At 55.3% G+C, this 16,106-nt stretch overlaps 1 protein-coding gene across 1 annotated transcript in view; it reads right to left on the reverse strand.

Annotated features, from left to right (window-relative positions):
- The window catches only part of ENG (endoglin), a 30,242-nt gene extending 14,705 nt beyond the window's left edge, over positions 1-15,537 (reverse strand). Inside the window, exons 1-2 of the mRNA XM_033858653.2 lie at positions 15,125-15,537; positions 7,117-7,259 (exon numbers count right to left, since the gene is read on the reverse strand). Of these exons, the coding sequence (XP_033714544.1) occupies positions 7,117-7,259; positions 15,125-15,191 (210 nt within the window). The 5' untranslated portion in view covers positions 15,192-15,537. The remainder of the gene's footprint in view (positions 1-7,116; positions 7,260-15,124) is intronic.
- Positions 15,538-16,106: the final 569 nt, after the last annotated feature.

Raw genomic sequence — 16,106 nt, forward strand, 5'->3', positions numbered from 1 at the left:
CAAATAATGTTTCATTTTCAATGTTTCATAAATAATTTTTTTCATTTTAGTGAGCTATTTATGTTGCCTATTTTTTGAATAATCACTTTTATACTAATTTATAGTAGAATGATGTATCTCAAACTTATGTTTGTATAAGTTCACATTTTTGATTAATTTATGTTTTCTAATGGGTCTATAACTTTTGGATTTTGAAATATCTTGTTTCATCAATTTTTAAAAATATTATGCATTCTAAACACTTGAAGAATTAAATACTGGATTTAATATCATATTCTGGTAAAATATGAAACACCAATCTAAAGGTCAGAACTGACATTTTGTTCCAGGATTTTGATCAGTACTTGAAATTAACCGGAGTGAAGGAAGACCCACCTCCGCAGTGTCAGGAAAGGCCTGGGCACTGCTGACCTGCCTGAACCATCAAGAAGGCACCCACCCCAGCTTCCTTACCTTAGTTGCCTGTGTATCATTAGCTTGAACAATCGAATATGATTGCACAACTCTGTGTATTTGATAAAAACCACTCAACTGTACACTTTAAACAGGCAAATGTTTTCACGATAAAGCTTAAAGAAACAACAATCAAATATCAGTAATTTCACGTGGTTCCACCTAATCTGTGCCCGGTCCTGTGCTGTGAAAGGTGCGCATGCTCTCATGAAGCAGGGTCGGGTACTCTCCCATTTCACAGATGCAGCCATCGGGGACAGGGAGGTCACATGCCAAGGTGAGTGATGAAGTCAGGCGCCCCGTGCACCTCAGCCTGGTGCCAGAGTGGGTGCCTGGAGCCCTGGATAGCTCACCTGGACCGTGTCCTTCCTCTCAATCCTGCCGCTCCCCAGACTGCCCCACAGTTCATCACTGTCCAGCCCCATCTGTCTGTCCTCCCGCAGAGGAGTAGACCTTGAGGCCCATACATGGTGAATAGATGGGCCCCATGGTTTGGAGGTGCCACGGCTGCTGCAGATGAGGAGATCCCTCCTCTGCCCTTGGGTGGGTACCCACAGGCCGAGAGTGTTGCAGGTGACAGAGCGACTGGGAGCGCAGCCCCTGAGCTGGGAGGAAAGAGCCCTGTGAACATCCGTTCCTGCTGCCTCTCTGAAACTGTCCCAGTTTCTCTGTGCCTCAGTTTCCCCATCTGTGAAATGGGAGTAAGACAGGGTTGGGAACCAAAACCAGGTGGGGCTCGGGACAAAGGAAGTTAAAAAAGAGAAGTAGAGGTCAGGGTCGGGTCATGCTGAGGGTGAGGGGGTTAGGAGGCTGGAGCTCGGTGACGTTTGTCATGACATCTGGCTGTGCTCCCGGGGCTCACATACCAATCCCCCAATTCAGTTTTCACCAAGTCCCTCCCTGTAGAGTTGGGGGCTGGGAAGGGGGTGGGGGCTGAGGCCCAAAGAGGGGCAGGCAGGGGCCAGGGCCACACAGCACGCGAGTCATGTGGAAACTCGGCTGGCTGCGCTCCCCAGGGTCTCTGAGCCCTTGGGCCGAGCCGAAGGCCAGCTGGTTACCAGAAAAACCCAGTCAGGGTTTCCACAGCAAACATTTCCATCTCATGGCCCTGACTCATCAGCGTGGTAACTCACACGCTGACTTCCCTCTTCCCTCTTCCCTCCCAGCCTGGAGCCCAAAGGCAAAGAAAGGGGCCTGCCTTGCCCCCCACCCCAAGCTCCCAGTCTTCCCAATGTCATCCTGGGAATTCTGGGAGCCCAGCCGAGGCGGGCAGGCCAGCCAAGCCCTCTCCCCCAGCTCTGCAACCTGGGCCGGCCTGGGCCCGCCCCGGCCCCCTCCCTGAGCCAGTGGGCGGGAGACCATGTTTCTATTTTTGTGCCCGTGTCCCACAGATGCCATTGTTGGCCCAGCAGTCAGTGGCGGGAAGGGGAGATTTCGGTGAGGAGGTCCTGAGTGCTAGTAGCCACTTATAGAAAGTCGCTTCCAGCAATTCTTCTAGGAGTGGAGCCTCGGGGCTGCCTGTAGCCTGCCCCCCCCACTCCGAGGGCCAGACTGGAGCCGGCCAGATTGGAGCCAGCCATCCTCTGTCCACCCCAGCAGACTCAGAGGGCACATGCAGGCAGGGTAACGGGTGAAGGGGGTCAAAGCCAGACTGACCTGAATTCAAACCCGGGCTCAGTCATTCGCTTGTGACCCTGGGCAGTTACTTCCTCTCTCTGGGCCTCGGCTTCCTGATCTGGAAAATGGGCTGAACAATATACCCACTTCATAGACTTGTGAGGATTCAGCGAGAGTCTGCCTGCAAAGCGGGCTGTCCAGTGCCCATGGTAGTATTGCTAGATCGGCTCTCACTACCGCCAGTTCTCTCCCTGCCCGCTCATCCAGAGGAGTGCCATGGTTTGGGGGCTGAGGAGGCTGGCGTTAGAGCTGGGCAGCAGTTAGCTGGAATTGGGACCTACTTCAGCCACGCCACCCTGCAGCTTCCCCTCTCTGGGCCTCAGTCTCCCCATCTGTGCAGGGAGGAGCTGGGCTCAGTGACGTTCCATCTGGCCTCCTGGGGCTCCTCCTGGCATCTGGGGCTCATGGTCTCCAGCCAGGTGGCTACAGGGTGGGCTTCCAGAACACCCAGGAGAGGCATGCTCCTCTCCCCAGCTGAGGGCCCCTGGTCAGCCCGTGTTCTCCCCACATCCCCAGTTCATTTGTCTGCGAGACCAGCACTGGGCCCAGCCTGGGGCTTCTATGCTGTCAAAGGGGGGACAGGAAAGAAGGCACAAGCCTGTCATCAAGGAGCTTGGCAGAGAACAAGAGTAACACCCGCAAACTGTCAGTGACACCACTAACCTCTTGGGGATGGACAATAGGCAAATGCTTATACACACGTATATTTCCCCTTCCTTCCGTTATTCACCCACCGACCCATCCGTCCATCCATCCATCCATCCATCCATCCGTCCATCCAGTACCTGGACGGACCCTGAGCTGAACACTGGGGATACAGCACTGAGAGAGCAGATGCAATCCCTGTCCAGTCTGTCTGACCCCCAGCCCATGCCCCTCCACCAAGCTTGCCCCTAATATCTGCAAGGCCTGGCACAAGAACATATATGACAGCCCCTGGCCCCAGCCCACCTTGCTTCTCTTCACATGGACACGTGTGGAAAACCAGCCTGGATGCCCAAGCTCTGCCATGCTCACTCCTCCCAGCCCCCTGTGCCCCCCACTGCTGAGTCCATCACTCAGTACCAGGGCTGCTGACGCCCACCTCTGCCTCCCCCAGGAGTGGCTCCAGGGCAGGGGCCAGGTCTGCTTTCTCTCTGCACCATCAGTGTCCACCCTTAGTCACCTCACCCAGCCTTCAGGTCTGAGGGAGCTGACCCCAGCCGTGCAGTGCCCCTTCTAGAGGAAAGGACAAGAAAGAGCCCATCCTACCCTGGGAGGAGGCCCAGCGCATTTGGGCAGGGAATTCTGGAGTCCTGGGTTCCCAGGGTAGGGACGCAGGTCCCTTCGGCAGATTCCCCACCCAGGGCAGGGGAGATGCAACTGGACAAGGGCCAGAGAGGGGCTGCAAATTGTGGGTGCCAGGCAAGGACCCCTTGCCCAGGTCTGCGGGCGGCACTGCCTTCCACAGCCCTTCACAGCCTCCCAGGATGGTCTGGGGGAACCCGTGGGCCCCCTGCCCTCCCTCTGTCCGAGCAGCCTTGTCTGCCCGTCTCCCCAGGAAAGAGTCGGTGCCAGAGCCCCGTGAGTCGTGTGCTCGGGGGTGGGCAAGGCAGTGTCAGTTCCCCGAGTTTGCCCAGAAGTGGGGTGAATCAGCGGCCGCTTCAGCTCTGGCTGTCTGGGGTTTGTTAGGAGGACAGCAGATCAGTGTAGCCGGCCTGACGGGAACTGCTGAGACACCAGGCCGGTTTCCTGTCTCCGCAGGTCAGGATATGACCCTGGGCCCCCTCCCGGAATCCAGGCTCCAGCTTGCCCTTCGGGGACCCAGCAAGATAGAGCCCCTGCCCAGCGGCCCCCTCGTCTGTCTGCAAACCCTCCCAACACACACACACACACCCCTCCGAACCTCTCTTCCCCGAGGCTCTTGGCTGCCACAACTCATCTGCCGCCCACCCACAGGAAAGCTAAGGCTTCAGAGGCCGCGCGGGGATGCAGGGGAAAGCTGGTTCTCTGTGCCAGGGTTTGAAGGCAGCAGCCATAGGTTGGGAGGGATTGGGCCCGTTGCTGAGACGGTCGCCACCCACGCCACTGCTGCCCGCTCGTGTTTCTTGCCTCTAGGCCTTTGCTCACACAGTGCCTTCTGCCTGGAATGCCCTTGACTCCCCTCTCGGTCTGGCTAGACACTGGGAGTCGTTCCCCGAATGCCTCCTTCCCTCCACGCTCAGTGATCATCCTCCCGGGGGCAGCAGGCCCCTGCATCCCCTTCCCCAGCTGCCGAGTCCATCACTTGGTGCCAGGGATGCCAGTGCCCACCTCTGCCTCCCCTGTGAGTGGCTCAAGGGCAAGGGCCAGATCTGCTTTCTCTCTGTACCATCAATGCCCAACATAGGCTGGGCACAGAGCAGGCACCTGGCGAGGACTGGTTGAGGGGGACTGTTGAGCTGTAGACCCCCTTCTTGGGGGCCGCCTGGGGAGGAAGATGTCTCCCAGGGAAGCCACGGGTCTTTCGTTGTCACGGTAGTAGATCTGGTGGGATCATGGGCTCGACCCTTGGGGCAAGAAGCCAGGAGCACCCAGCTCCGTCAGGCTAGACCTCAGCTTCCCCCTTTGCAGATGGACTCACAGTCCCTGTTTCAGCCGCCTCGTAGCAACAACCTATGAGGATCAAATCAGTTGACTGACGTGAAGATGTGCTGCACACTGTAGCGTGCTCAGCTGAATGAGGGCATTGACAGGGGAGACGCGGGGCCCACAGAGGAGACGTTATGATAACAACAGGCAGAGCTGCTGAACATCGAGAGTGGCTCTGGGCAGGCCCGAGCTCAGGATTTTGCCTGTGCTACCCCACTGGATTCTCACAGCCCCCTGTGAGCTAGGTACGATGATCACCTCCATGTTTCCCAGGGAAAACCAAGGCTTGGAGAGGTGGCCCAAGATCGAGCCCCTGTAAGTGGTGGGGGGTAAGGTTCAATTCAAAGACTGTCTGGCTCCAGAGCCCATGCTCTTAACGCTGGCCTCAAGGTCACATGGCAGTGCATTCATTCATTCATACATTCAACCAAGAGTCATTGGTATACTCCAGGCCCTGGGCCAGCTTCTGCTACTCCATGATTCTTCGGTGAGTCCCTTAGCCCAAGAAGTGTGTGTCTACTGGAGTGTGGGGAGGAGTCCCTCCTGCATGCCAGGCACGATACGAGGTGCTCCAGGACTGGAACCTCCATCTCCCGAACCCTGGCTCTCTCCATCACCCCCTCAAACAAACAGGTCCAGCCGTCCTGGAGCCTGCAGCCTGACTCCTTGTGTTAAAAGCCGGACACTCCATGGACTGAGTTCTCTGGAAGAGGCAGAGTGTGACAGGGAGATTCTGTTGTCATGAGCTCTAGGATGACATATTACAGCAGCACCCTGTCATGCCCCTAAAAACCCTCCAATGACTGTCACTGCCCACAGGATAAAGACCGAACCCCTTCCTATGGCAACAGGGCCTTGTCCATCTCCCCAGCCCTGCCCCGAGGTGAACTGTAAGCTCCGATGCAGTGAATCACATGCCGGCCTCAGCTGAGTCCCACTTTCCTGCCTATACGTTCACTCTTATCCTCTGCTCTTCCCCACGGCCTCCTTCATTCCGTGGACTCTGGCCGTTGTTACTGTTCCTGCTTCCTCCATGAAGCCCGGCCTAATCCCATAGCAGCTGGCCTACCCCTGCCCTGCGCCCCCCGAGAAAGCACCAGTCATCTGGGTGCTGGCTGTCTGTCTACATATCTGTCTCCAATAGACCTGGGTGCTTGGCCAGGAGCCTTCTCTGACACTGGCTCACTGTTGAGTGATTGGGGCTGGGGGGGTCCCAGTGCCACCCAGGCGAGGCACAGAGTCCTGAACATCTGAACACACGTAATGAACTTACAGAGGGCAATCTCATTTTCCATATCATGAGCAAACTTGAAAAAAATTACAATGGCTATGGAAACCACACAACGTGTGTTTGGCGCTATCTTCGACTTGGGGATTATCGAGACCCACAGTCCTGGTGGCAGGCAGGGTGGTGGGGAGCAGGCCCCCCCGATATTGGTGGTCTTGGCACTGTCTTATCACTGCACAAATGCAGGGCAACCTAACAGTTTTGGGGGCCACAAGTTCACCCCGAGCTGACACCACTAAATCGCTATCAGGACCTGAGGCGGCGTTGGCCAGGTGTGGCTGCCAACCCCGGGCAGGCCAGGCGCCGGCTGAACACTGAGATCCACTGGAGACCCAGGTGACGGCCTAGCTTGGAGTCTTGGGGATCTAGTGAACTCTGGCCTCGGGCATGTCGCTTCACCTCTCTCAGCCTGCCACAGGTCTCTCCTCCGAAAAGTGGGGAAACAGACCCTGACAGATGGGCCCTCAGGAGGTTTAATTCACGAAAGGTGCTTAACTCTGTTCCGGGTACTTAGCAGGCCTAGCACAGTACCTAGCACATAGTAAGTGCTCAATAAACGTGTTATTATTATCAAGAGGGACTTAGACAAACTCATGGTGGACCTTCTTGGTGGGGGGAGAATGGTCTCTGAGGTGACATCACCGGCTTCCAGTCTCTGGGGGGCTGCCTGGCCGGGTCACAAGATCTTCAATGAGTGACATTCCAGGGAGGTAGATTTGCGCTCAACTGAGGGAAGCACTGTCTCAAGGTCAAAGCTGCCTAGAGCAGAGCCATGTCACTGAGAAACAGTGAGCTCCCCATCACTGGAGGTACATGAATGACAGCTCGCCTGGCTCTTCCCCACTCCACTGCCGCCCAAACACAGCCCTTTCCACCAGGGTCTTGTGCGGGCATCCAGAAGATTGCCCCAGAAATGCCACCCCTTACAGGCCCTGTGAGATGAGATGCCGATGTCACACTCCTGACAGGGGCCCTGGTGAGGACTCAGCCCACCGTCCCAGGGACAGCCACAAGGAAAAGTTCCCCTCATCTCATCGGCCCTGGGCCATCTGCTGGGTCCCCACCTGACCCTGGCATCAGGCACTCACCTTTAGGAACTCCAAGAAGAGGATGTGGACTTCCAGGGTAGCATTGGGGCTCTGAGCCACGCAGCCCTCAGAAACCTGGCTGGTGATGTATGTCACCTGTGGGTCCACAGGCTGTAGGTCGCAATAGACTGTTTCTGCAAGACCTGTTGGGAAAGCACAGCCAGAGAGTGGGCCAGTTAAGAGCAACGTGGTGACAAGTGCTCCCACTTTCCAAATGCCTACTGGGTGCTTGGCACTGGTGAAGGGCTTTATTGCATCTTCAGAGCTACCCTGCAAGGTGGATATCATTATACCCATTCCACAGATGAAGAAACTGAACCTCAGAAACGCAAAGTCTCTTGCCTGAGGTCACAGTGCTAGCAGGTGTAGGGTTGACAGATAAAATGCAAGACACCCAGTTAAATCTGAATAAATAAAAAAATGAATTTTTTTAAAGAATAAGTATACCCCACACATTGCGTGGGATATACTTATACTAAAAAATTTTTCATGGTTTATCCGAAATTAAAACTTAAACTGGGCATCCTAATTTTTCATTTGCTACATCTGGCAACCCTAACTGTGTGGCAGGACCCACCTGTGCACACATCCAAGCCTCTGGGCTGGTCCACTCCAAAGGATCAGGAGACAAAAATTCCCCTCTTATGCCTCAAGGAGACCGGGAGGAACGGGCCAAGGAGGGTTGAGAGTCTCCTGGCCCCGACGGACAGAGTGAGCCCAGGTTCAGAGGGCAGCTGCCGGAGTAGGCTGCAGAGCCCGCTGCCCGGAAGCGCAGGTCCTGAGGGAAGGGAATGGAATTTCACCCTGACCCAGCAGAGGAGGAAGAGGAAATGAGGCCCCTACACCTCGTCCTGAGGAATGTGCCAGGGAAGGGGGGGCTCTGGAGGAGGGAAGGAGGACAGAGAAGGGGAGACTGTTTGGAAGTTTGTGTCTCCATCTTGTCGCGCTCACTTCCTGTTTTCTTGGAGATCAAAGATGGGTGCGGAGGGCCTGGCCCCACGTCCAGCCGACGCCAGCTCAGAGGAGGGGGGAGGGAGGCTTCTTCTGAATCCCGGGCTATTGGGCTGTCTTTGGCCTAACCCGGACTCCTTCCACCGCCTGGTTGGCTCAGGACCCCCAGGGGTCAGAGAAGGACGGCAGACGGCCACCCACCGGCAACACCTTGGGAAGGATAAGTCCGGGACAAGGACGTTTGGCTTATAAATCCTCACCCTGGCCCTGTCCTATGTGCCAGGGACTCCAGAGTGCCTGCATTTTCATTAAAAGCAAGGTTCCTGGAGCCAGGCCGACCTGGGTTTGAATCTCAGGCCCAGCGCTGATGCTGCTTTGGCGAACGATTTCACTTTGGGCTTTGGTTTCCTCGTCAGTAAGTGGACAGTAAGAATAGAACCCACACAACGCACAGAGGTGAGATAGGGTGTGTGGCAGTTCTTTTTATCACAATTCTTTGATTGACTTCAGCCACGGGAGAAGAACTGACTGTCCTAGGTGGGTGGTGATGTGGTGGAACAGGGTGGCCTGCAGGTGGGGGCCTCTGTGAGGGAGGTCACTGATGTCTCAGGCTCAAGTAGACTCAAGGGCTGGCACAACCTGCTGCTGACCCCCCGCGTGGGACCCACCAAGCCCCTCGCGCTCTCCCTGTCCCTGATAGTGAAGACAGACTTCCTGGCTGCTTCTTAGTCCTCCTGTACAGATGGGGAGACCGAGGCCCGGAGACAGGAGATGGCCGGCTCGGACCTACCTCTCCCCACAGAGACCCAGGGTCTGGCTTGCAGATTAGTGTAGCGCTTTCCTCCTTCCTTTCGCACTTACCCTGCCCCCTCCCCAGACTTCCAGGAACCCCAGTTCCTCCGGATTGCTGGGGCCGCCTGGGGCCACCTCCTCCATGCCGTCAGCGTGTCAGCCAGCGGGAGAGGCCACAGGCCTAGCCATTATGTAATGATCAGATAACAGGCCAGGCTGGGAGATCAGATAAGAGGTCCATTTATTTTGGGGCCTTTTCGAGTCCTGGCCGCCCCCACTCCGCAGACGAGAATGGGGAGACAGGAGGGAGTGTGACGCCCAGGGCCTGTCTCCCGGAGCCAGAGGCGGGCCCAGACAGAGCTGAAAACAATCCCCTGGCACCACGGGAAACTCTGGGGCTCCCGGGACCTGGGCTGGAGGAGGCGCCGCTGGGGCCCTGGGTGACCGGGTGAGCGAGAGACTTACCAACTGGGGGGCCACCTCTCCACCTCTGTTGCCTCCCTAGCCTCCCCCACCCACAAGCACAGAGCCACCTTGGCGGCTTTCCAAATGGCCACCCCCAGCGCCTTGGGCGGCCGAGAGGATGATGGTCAAGCAAAGCCAGCTCTGGAGCTGGATGGTCTGAGTGAAATCCCATCTCTGCCTCTTAAAAAAGCTGGTCACCTTGGGGCTTCCCTGGTGGCACAGTGGTGAAGAATCCGCCTGCCAATGCAGGGGACACGGGTTCGAGCCCTGGTCCCGGAAGATCCCACATGCCGCGGAGCAGCTAAGCCCGTGCGCCACAACTGCTGAGCCTGCGCTCTAGAGCCCGTGAGCCACAACTACTGAAGCCCACGTGCCTAGAGCCCATGCTCTGCAACAAAGAGAAGCCACGCAATGAGAAGCCCGCACACCGAAACGAAGAGTAGCCCCCGCTCGCCGCAACTAGGAAAAAGCCCGCGCGCGGCAACGAAGACCCAACGCAGCCAAAAATAAATAAGTAATTTAAAAAAAAAAAAAAAAGTTGGTCACCATGAGCAAAAGCCTAACTTCTCTGAGCCTCAGTTTCCCCATTTGCAAAACAGCTTCCATCACGCTTACTGGGCGCCAGGTACTGTTTTGTGGCTTTCTGTGGGTTCATTCATTTAATGCTCATAGCAGCCCTACGAGGCAGGTGCAGTTATTATAACCGTTTGACACAAGGGGAAACTGAAGATTAGGGAGGTGCAAGAATTTGCCTGAGGGCGCGCAGCGGTTAAGCGGCAGGGCCCGTATGGGAGCCCAGACAATCCAGCTTCAGCGCCCAGCACCCACTTTGCAGGCTATATATCAGCTGCATGAGGTAACCCGTGTACAGAGCCTGGTACCCAGTAAGTGTTCTGGACACGGAAGCTGTGATTATTTCATGAAACCAGGGCCCATCCTCTTTGACAAGGATCTTTTCTGCATTCCCTCTTCTTCAGTTACCCAGCCACCCTTTGCTCCTTTCAGGGGCCAATCGTGGCCTCAGAGATTTCCCTGTGTCCAGTCCAACCGCTGCCCCTAGGCCTGGCCACCAGTGAGGCCTCAACACTCCTTTCCCTAGTCTGTCTCCGGCTGCCCCATGTCTGCGGGCTAAGGCCATACTCCACAACCTGGAGTGGAGTTAAAAAGTGCAGGGATCTGAGAGACGCTGAAGGTTCAGATCCTGATTCTGCTACTTGCCAGCTTCCTTTCCATGCCTCAGTGCTATTATCTGTAGAATGGGGATGGTGATCATCAAAATACCTTCCTCAACGAATTGGTGAGAATATTGGGAAATTGACACGTGCACAGGGCCAAGGAGGATCCTGATGTGTGAGGAACTGGCAACCGCCGTCACGGTTATTTACGTCCAGCAGTGGGGAGAAGTGAACTTTTCCTTCAAACACACCTTGTTCCTTGCCCTTGCCATGCCCTTTCCCAGACTAATAGTCTTCCTTTATTTGACGACTTCTCTTCAATTCCTATTCATCCTTTAAAACCCTGTTGTGAAAAGCTTCTCACCAGAACCCATCCAGGGACTTCCCTGGTGGTCCAGCGGTTAAGACTTCGCCTTCCAATGCAGGTGGTGTGGGTTTGATCCCTGGTCGGGGAGCTAAGATCCCACATGCCTCGTGGCCAAAAAACCAAAACGTAAAACGGAAGCAATATTGTAACAAATTCAATAAAGACTTTAAAAATGGTCCACATCAAAAAAATCTTAAATAAAAAAAGAACCCATCCAGTTGTGCTCTAGGTGGGAGGGCCACTGCAGGTGTAGGAAAGAAACCTAATGTGTGGGGTGAGAGGAGCCGGCAACAGAGAGCCTCATCGTCTTCCCTAAGGCACTATCGTGTGTGGTTAGGTCCAGGGTCCGAGCCCCAGCTGCTCATTTCTGAGCTGTGTTATTCAGGCAAATTCCTGCACCTGCCAGTGCCCCAGTCGCCTCAGCTTTAAAATGGGGGTAACAGGAGTGTCAGCTTCATCGGGCTGTTGGGAAGGTTAAGTCTGACGGTGCACAAAACAAGCCTAGAGGAGTGTCTGGCATTCACCCCCACCCCGTCACAGGTATTGAAGTCAGCTCAGCCTTGGACGAGGGTCCTCTTCAGCCTCCAGGGCTGAGGCCCCAAAGCTGGAGCTAGAAGCGGGAGGTTGCTCCACAGCCAGGGCAATCAATGCTCCAAGCCTTCCACACCCACCCAGGCCACCAAAGATGCAGAGAAAAGAAGCCTGGACCTGTCACTTGTCCCGAGACTTGATTTCTTCGTCTGTAACCTGGGTATAAAGACAAAGGGCTGCCTGATGCACTGGGGACACAGAAGAGGAGGTCCCTCCCTCTTGCCCAGATCCCTCGTCAGGTCCTCAAGCAAATAAATAGACCAGGCCTGTCCTCAGAGGGCCCATCACTGACCCATCTGTGCGCATGAGAGAGACATCAATTCTTTCTCTCCCTCTGGGTCTTAGTGTCACCATCTGTCTGGCTGAAGTGAGAACCTTAATGGTCGTGCCCCCACTGTCCCCAGGGACCCACTGTCTCCTGGTTCACACGGCTCCTGCTTCAACCTCCCTTTCCTCCGGGCAAATGGGAAGCTGCCCCAGTGCAGGCTCTAAGAGAAGGATATTTGTGGGCTGTGTCCTGCATCCCTAGCAGGACATGTCCTGCCCCCCTTTCCAGGGAGTCCCAGACCCTCACACATGTGGCCAGCAGTACGGGGGACTTCAAGTCTCACCTCTACCCCATCCTCCAGCGAACGCTCATCCACACTTAGGAGACACTCTTCGATCCCAACCACCCAACATGGGCCACGAACCCCTGCACCTCCACTTCTGGGACTCTATCCAAGTGAAATACTCCAAAATACAGGAAAAGATGCATGTACCAAAAACGTGCATGGAAGTGGTATTTATAACTGGCCCCGAAGGGGAAGCCACCTAAGTATTCAACAATAAAGAATTCATTAGGCAAACGATGAGATGGCACGTTTGAGGGAGAGACTATTCTAGAACCACAATGGGATGGTTATGGAGTCCACATGACAACACAGAAAACTTCTGGGACCTAAGAAGGGTACACAAGATTTCCAAATTTGATCCACCTGCATTAAAATTACCTTAAAAAGCTAGACAAAAACTAGTAAGCAATCCACCAGCATGCTAACTGTACCCATACTAATAAAGGAGCCGGGAGGTCATTTTTCCCCCTCTTATCTGTTTCCTTTGAGGAGTGGACTAAAGCGAATATATGGTTAAATTGCTTTTTAAAAATCTCTACATATTTGTTCTTTAAAAATCAACTATACTCCAATTAAAAAAAAATTCCAACAAGACAAAAATGTGTGTCTTAGAAAATGAAAATCCTCTAGAGGAGCCCAGTGCTAAAGAGCAGTGACGTGGGGATTTTCTTTGTGCATATGGTATATTATTACTATTTTATTCTTACAGAAATGGAGTCATTGATGTGTGCACACCTGACCATGTGTCCTAGACATATGTCACAGCAATGTGGATCCGAGCTAGCTTTTTCTTGGTAACGGCTGTGTAGGGTTCCACTGCATGGTCATCCACTTCACAGGGCCCAGGCTGGCAGACACTGGGTGGTCTCCAGTTGTGCGGTTTTTGTTACAGGTACCTACGGACCACCCATCTTTACAGAGTTGGGCAAGTAACTCCACGGGGTTGACTTCTGAAGATGAGTCTGTTACACAAGTTATGGTTTTGAAAGAGTCTGCCAAGCTGTGTTCCCAGAAGGCTGGACTTGTCTGGGACATGTTTTCATGCCATTTTGACCCCCTCCAGCTTTAACGAGGATGCCTGGGTCACTAGCACTCCCACCTCCTCCCCTGGCGTGGAGGTCTGGCTCTCACACCCTGACCCTGGTCCCCATCTGCCCTCTATGGTCCTCAGTTTCCCAGACTGAAGATGAGCTGGGCTGGATGCTTTGGGATGCCCTTGAGCCCCATGATCACTGGGTACTAGTACCTGCTCTCAGAAGCAGGTTGATACATTTTCAGGCATTTTTCCAGTTGGCTCTTAAACACAGCCATTATAAAAAATTAAATTTTATAAGCTTACAATTACATCAATTATATATACTTAAAAGTTAATAAATATCAAAACTCATTACTCCCTAATTATTTTATTCCCTTTTGTATTATCTGTGCTCTTGAGGTTATCTACGTCTGTAATATCTGTGTGGTGGAAATAGTAGATAAAGGTTTATTACTGTGCATCCGCCCCAACGCTGAGTCTGCCGAGTTGATAGCTTGAAATCAGCCCTGTGGGAACATTTACACCGTGGATATTGACAAGTTACCCCACCCCACCCCCCACTCCGCTGTTCTTTATTCGCCAGCACACCAGTGCCTTTGATCCTATAAAACCAGGCCCTAAAGAGCTTCCAGGATCTTTCTCTGATGACCTAGAGGAAGAGAGTGTTATCAAGCTAGAATGTGGGGGGAGGTGGGAGAAAGGCAGGGTGGCCTGGGGGCCTATCGTGGAGCTCAGGTAGGGCTTCTGTCTGAGCTGTGTGAACTTAGCAGGTCACAGCCTCCACTTCTCCTCCTGTAAAATGGGGCAATAAAGGCCGCAGTCTTGCAGGGTGACTAGGAGCTGTATCAAGAGGGGTCGCCGTATCACCCGAGGTCAGGAGCAAGTGCTCAGGGGAGGCCCAGGCCTGGGGCGAATCCCTGCTGGGTCACTTAATATCTGAGACTCATTCCTGTCTATCAGTGAGGCAGTGGTAAGAGCTTTAGAGATCAAGGGTTAGGGACTTTCAAATGCTGCGGGTTACGGTAGGGTGGGGAGGGGGTGGCCACCGCTGCTGCTGTTCCCATGCTCACCCCCCACCCCCGATCCTTTAAGGAGGTCCTGGATGTGCCAGAGGTGAAGGGGTGTCCACAGGGCTGTCCCGGGGCTTTAGGCGGGTGAGGGGCAGGGCACAGCGAGGCCCACAGTGAGTGGGATGAGGGGCTGGGAGTCACTGCCCCCCATCTGCTCATTTCAGAAGACAGCAGAGGCCAAGACCACCTGGAGAAGCCCCCAGGCTGAGGAGCCTCCGCAGAACACCTCGTCCGGGCCTGTGCCCGCATCTTGTACTCTTTTTGAGGAGTAGAGAACTGGGTAGAAGCAGAGAGAGCACCGCGTCCGAAGGGTTCTGGGAGCCATTCACAGATCCCGGGGAAGGTGAGGGTAGAGGAGTTTAAAACTAATCCTTAAACAACAACAACACAGAAACAACCAGCCTGCCTCTCTCTACAAGCATTGCCTCACCACGACTTTCCCAACAGCCCCGAGGGGAGTTCTCCTACCATCCCCACTCAGCTCAGAGGCCGAGATCACACTGCGAGGAAATAATGACATGAGATTTGAACCCAGAGCCCACGATCTGACTGTGAGGCCGCACACCCCCTCCCATCCCACACGTTCCTCAGATGGGAAACTTAAGGCCCAGAGAGGGCAGGAGAGTCTCCAGGGGCTGCACAGCACTCTGGGACCTGGGCTTCTTGGGGAGAAACTGGATGTAGCTGGGAGGGCAGAAGCCAGGGTAGCCAGAGTTAAGGTAAATAACTCATCCCTGTTTGCCTGAGATTTTTAGAGCTGAAAGATCTTCGCCCTGCCAAACCGGGATGGTTGGTCACCCCGTGGCATCTGTCTTGGGCCGTCCAAACGTCCCAGGACAGCTCCACTGGACGTGAGCTCGGGACACACGGAGGAGGCCCGGAACACTTGGGGCCTGGTCTGTGCCCTGGCGGCCGAGTATCCCCACCCCGGGTCCCTGGACACCTACTTGTGGGTCCGAGGCTGCAGAGAGCCAGCAGCAGGGCGACGGCCTGGGGGAACATGCCGCGGTCCATGCTGTCCACCTGGGGATCTGTGTGCTGGGCCTTAGCCGGTGTCCAGGGGCAGGGCTGCAGGCGGGCGCCGGGGCCGGCGTGGGCTGTCGTGGGGACCCAAGGGGAGCAGGCAGCTGGAGCGACGGCGTCCCTGCTCCAGCCTTCTGAGGTGGCGGCCAAGGGGTCAGGAGAAGTGGGCACGGGGGCGCGGGGCCAGGCCGGGGGTCGCTGGCCAAGGGCTGAGCGGGGAGGGGCTGCGGGGCTCCTGTGGACGGCGGCAGCAGTCACGGCCTGTGGATGCAGATGGAGGCTGGGGTCTGAGCGTCAGCAGTGTGGAGCTCCGGCTCATCAGCCTGGCTCGGGGAGGCAGGAAATGCGCTTCCTTAGACAAGGGGCCGGGCCAGGCGGCCTGCCAGGCGGGGAGAGGAAGTACCACGGGCTTTGTCGCTGGGTGGGGGGCCCTGGGGCGTGGGGGAGGCAGTGGGGTGGGAGGACCCAGGCTCCAGGCTCCTCTCCCCACACACCCAACCTCCCATCCCACCCTGTCCAGGGCTGGCTGGTGGGGTGCATTTGGCAGCCCCCAGGGGGCAGATGAAAAGAATCACCCCAACAGCCCACCAAGGGGAAATTTCAGGGGCCAGGCCTGGCCAAGGCGCTTCATGTGGAGCTCTGCTCCATGTACTCACTGTTCCCATTTTGCAGATGAGAAGACAGAGGCCTGCAGAGATGAGATTATTGGCCCAAGAAGATGGTGGAGCTGGAATTTGAACAGGTCTCATCGAGCACCAAAGGTGGCTTACATAAGTGTGGCACCCAGCTGGCGTTCCTTTGTTTTGTAAACAGGGAACCTGAGGCCCAGGATAAGGGAGGAACACTCCAAAATTGGCACAGCCTGGCAGCTGGGGCTGAGGTCTCAGGGCCCAGAGAGGACAGGGG

The sequence above is a fragment of the Tursiops truncatus genome, chromosome 6, assembly GCF_011762595.2.
Source record: "Tursiops truncatus isolate mTurTru1 chromosome 6, mTurTru1.mat.Y, whole genome shotgun sequence".
Classification (NCBI taxonomy): Eukaryota; Metazoa; Chordata; class Mammalia; order Artiodactyla; family Delphinidae; genus Tursiops; species Tursiops truncatus.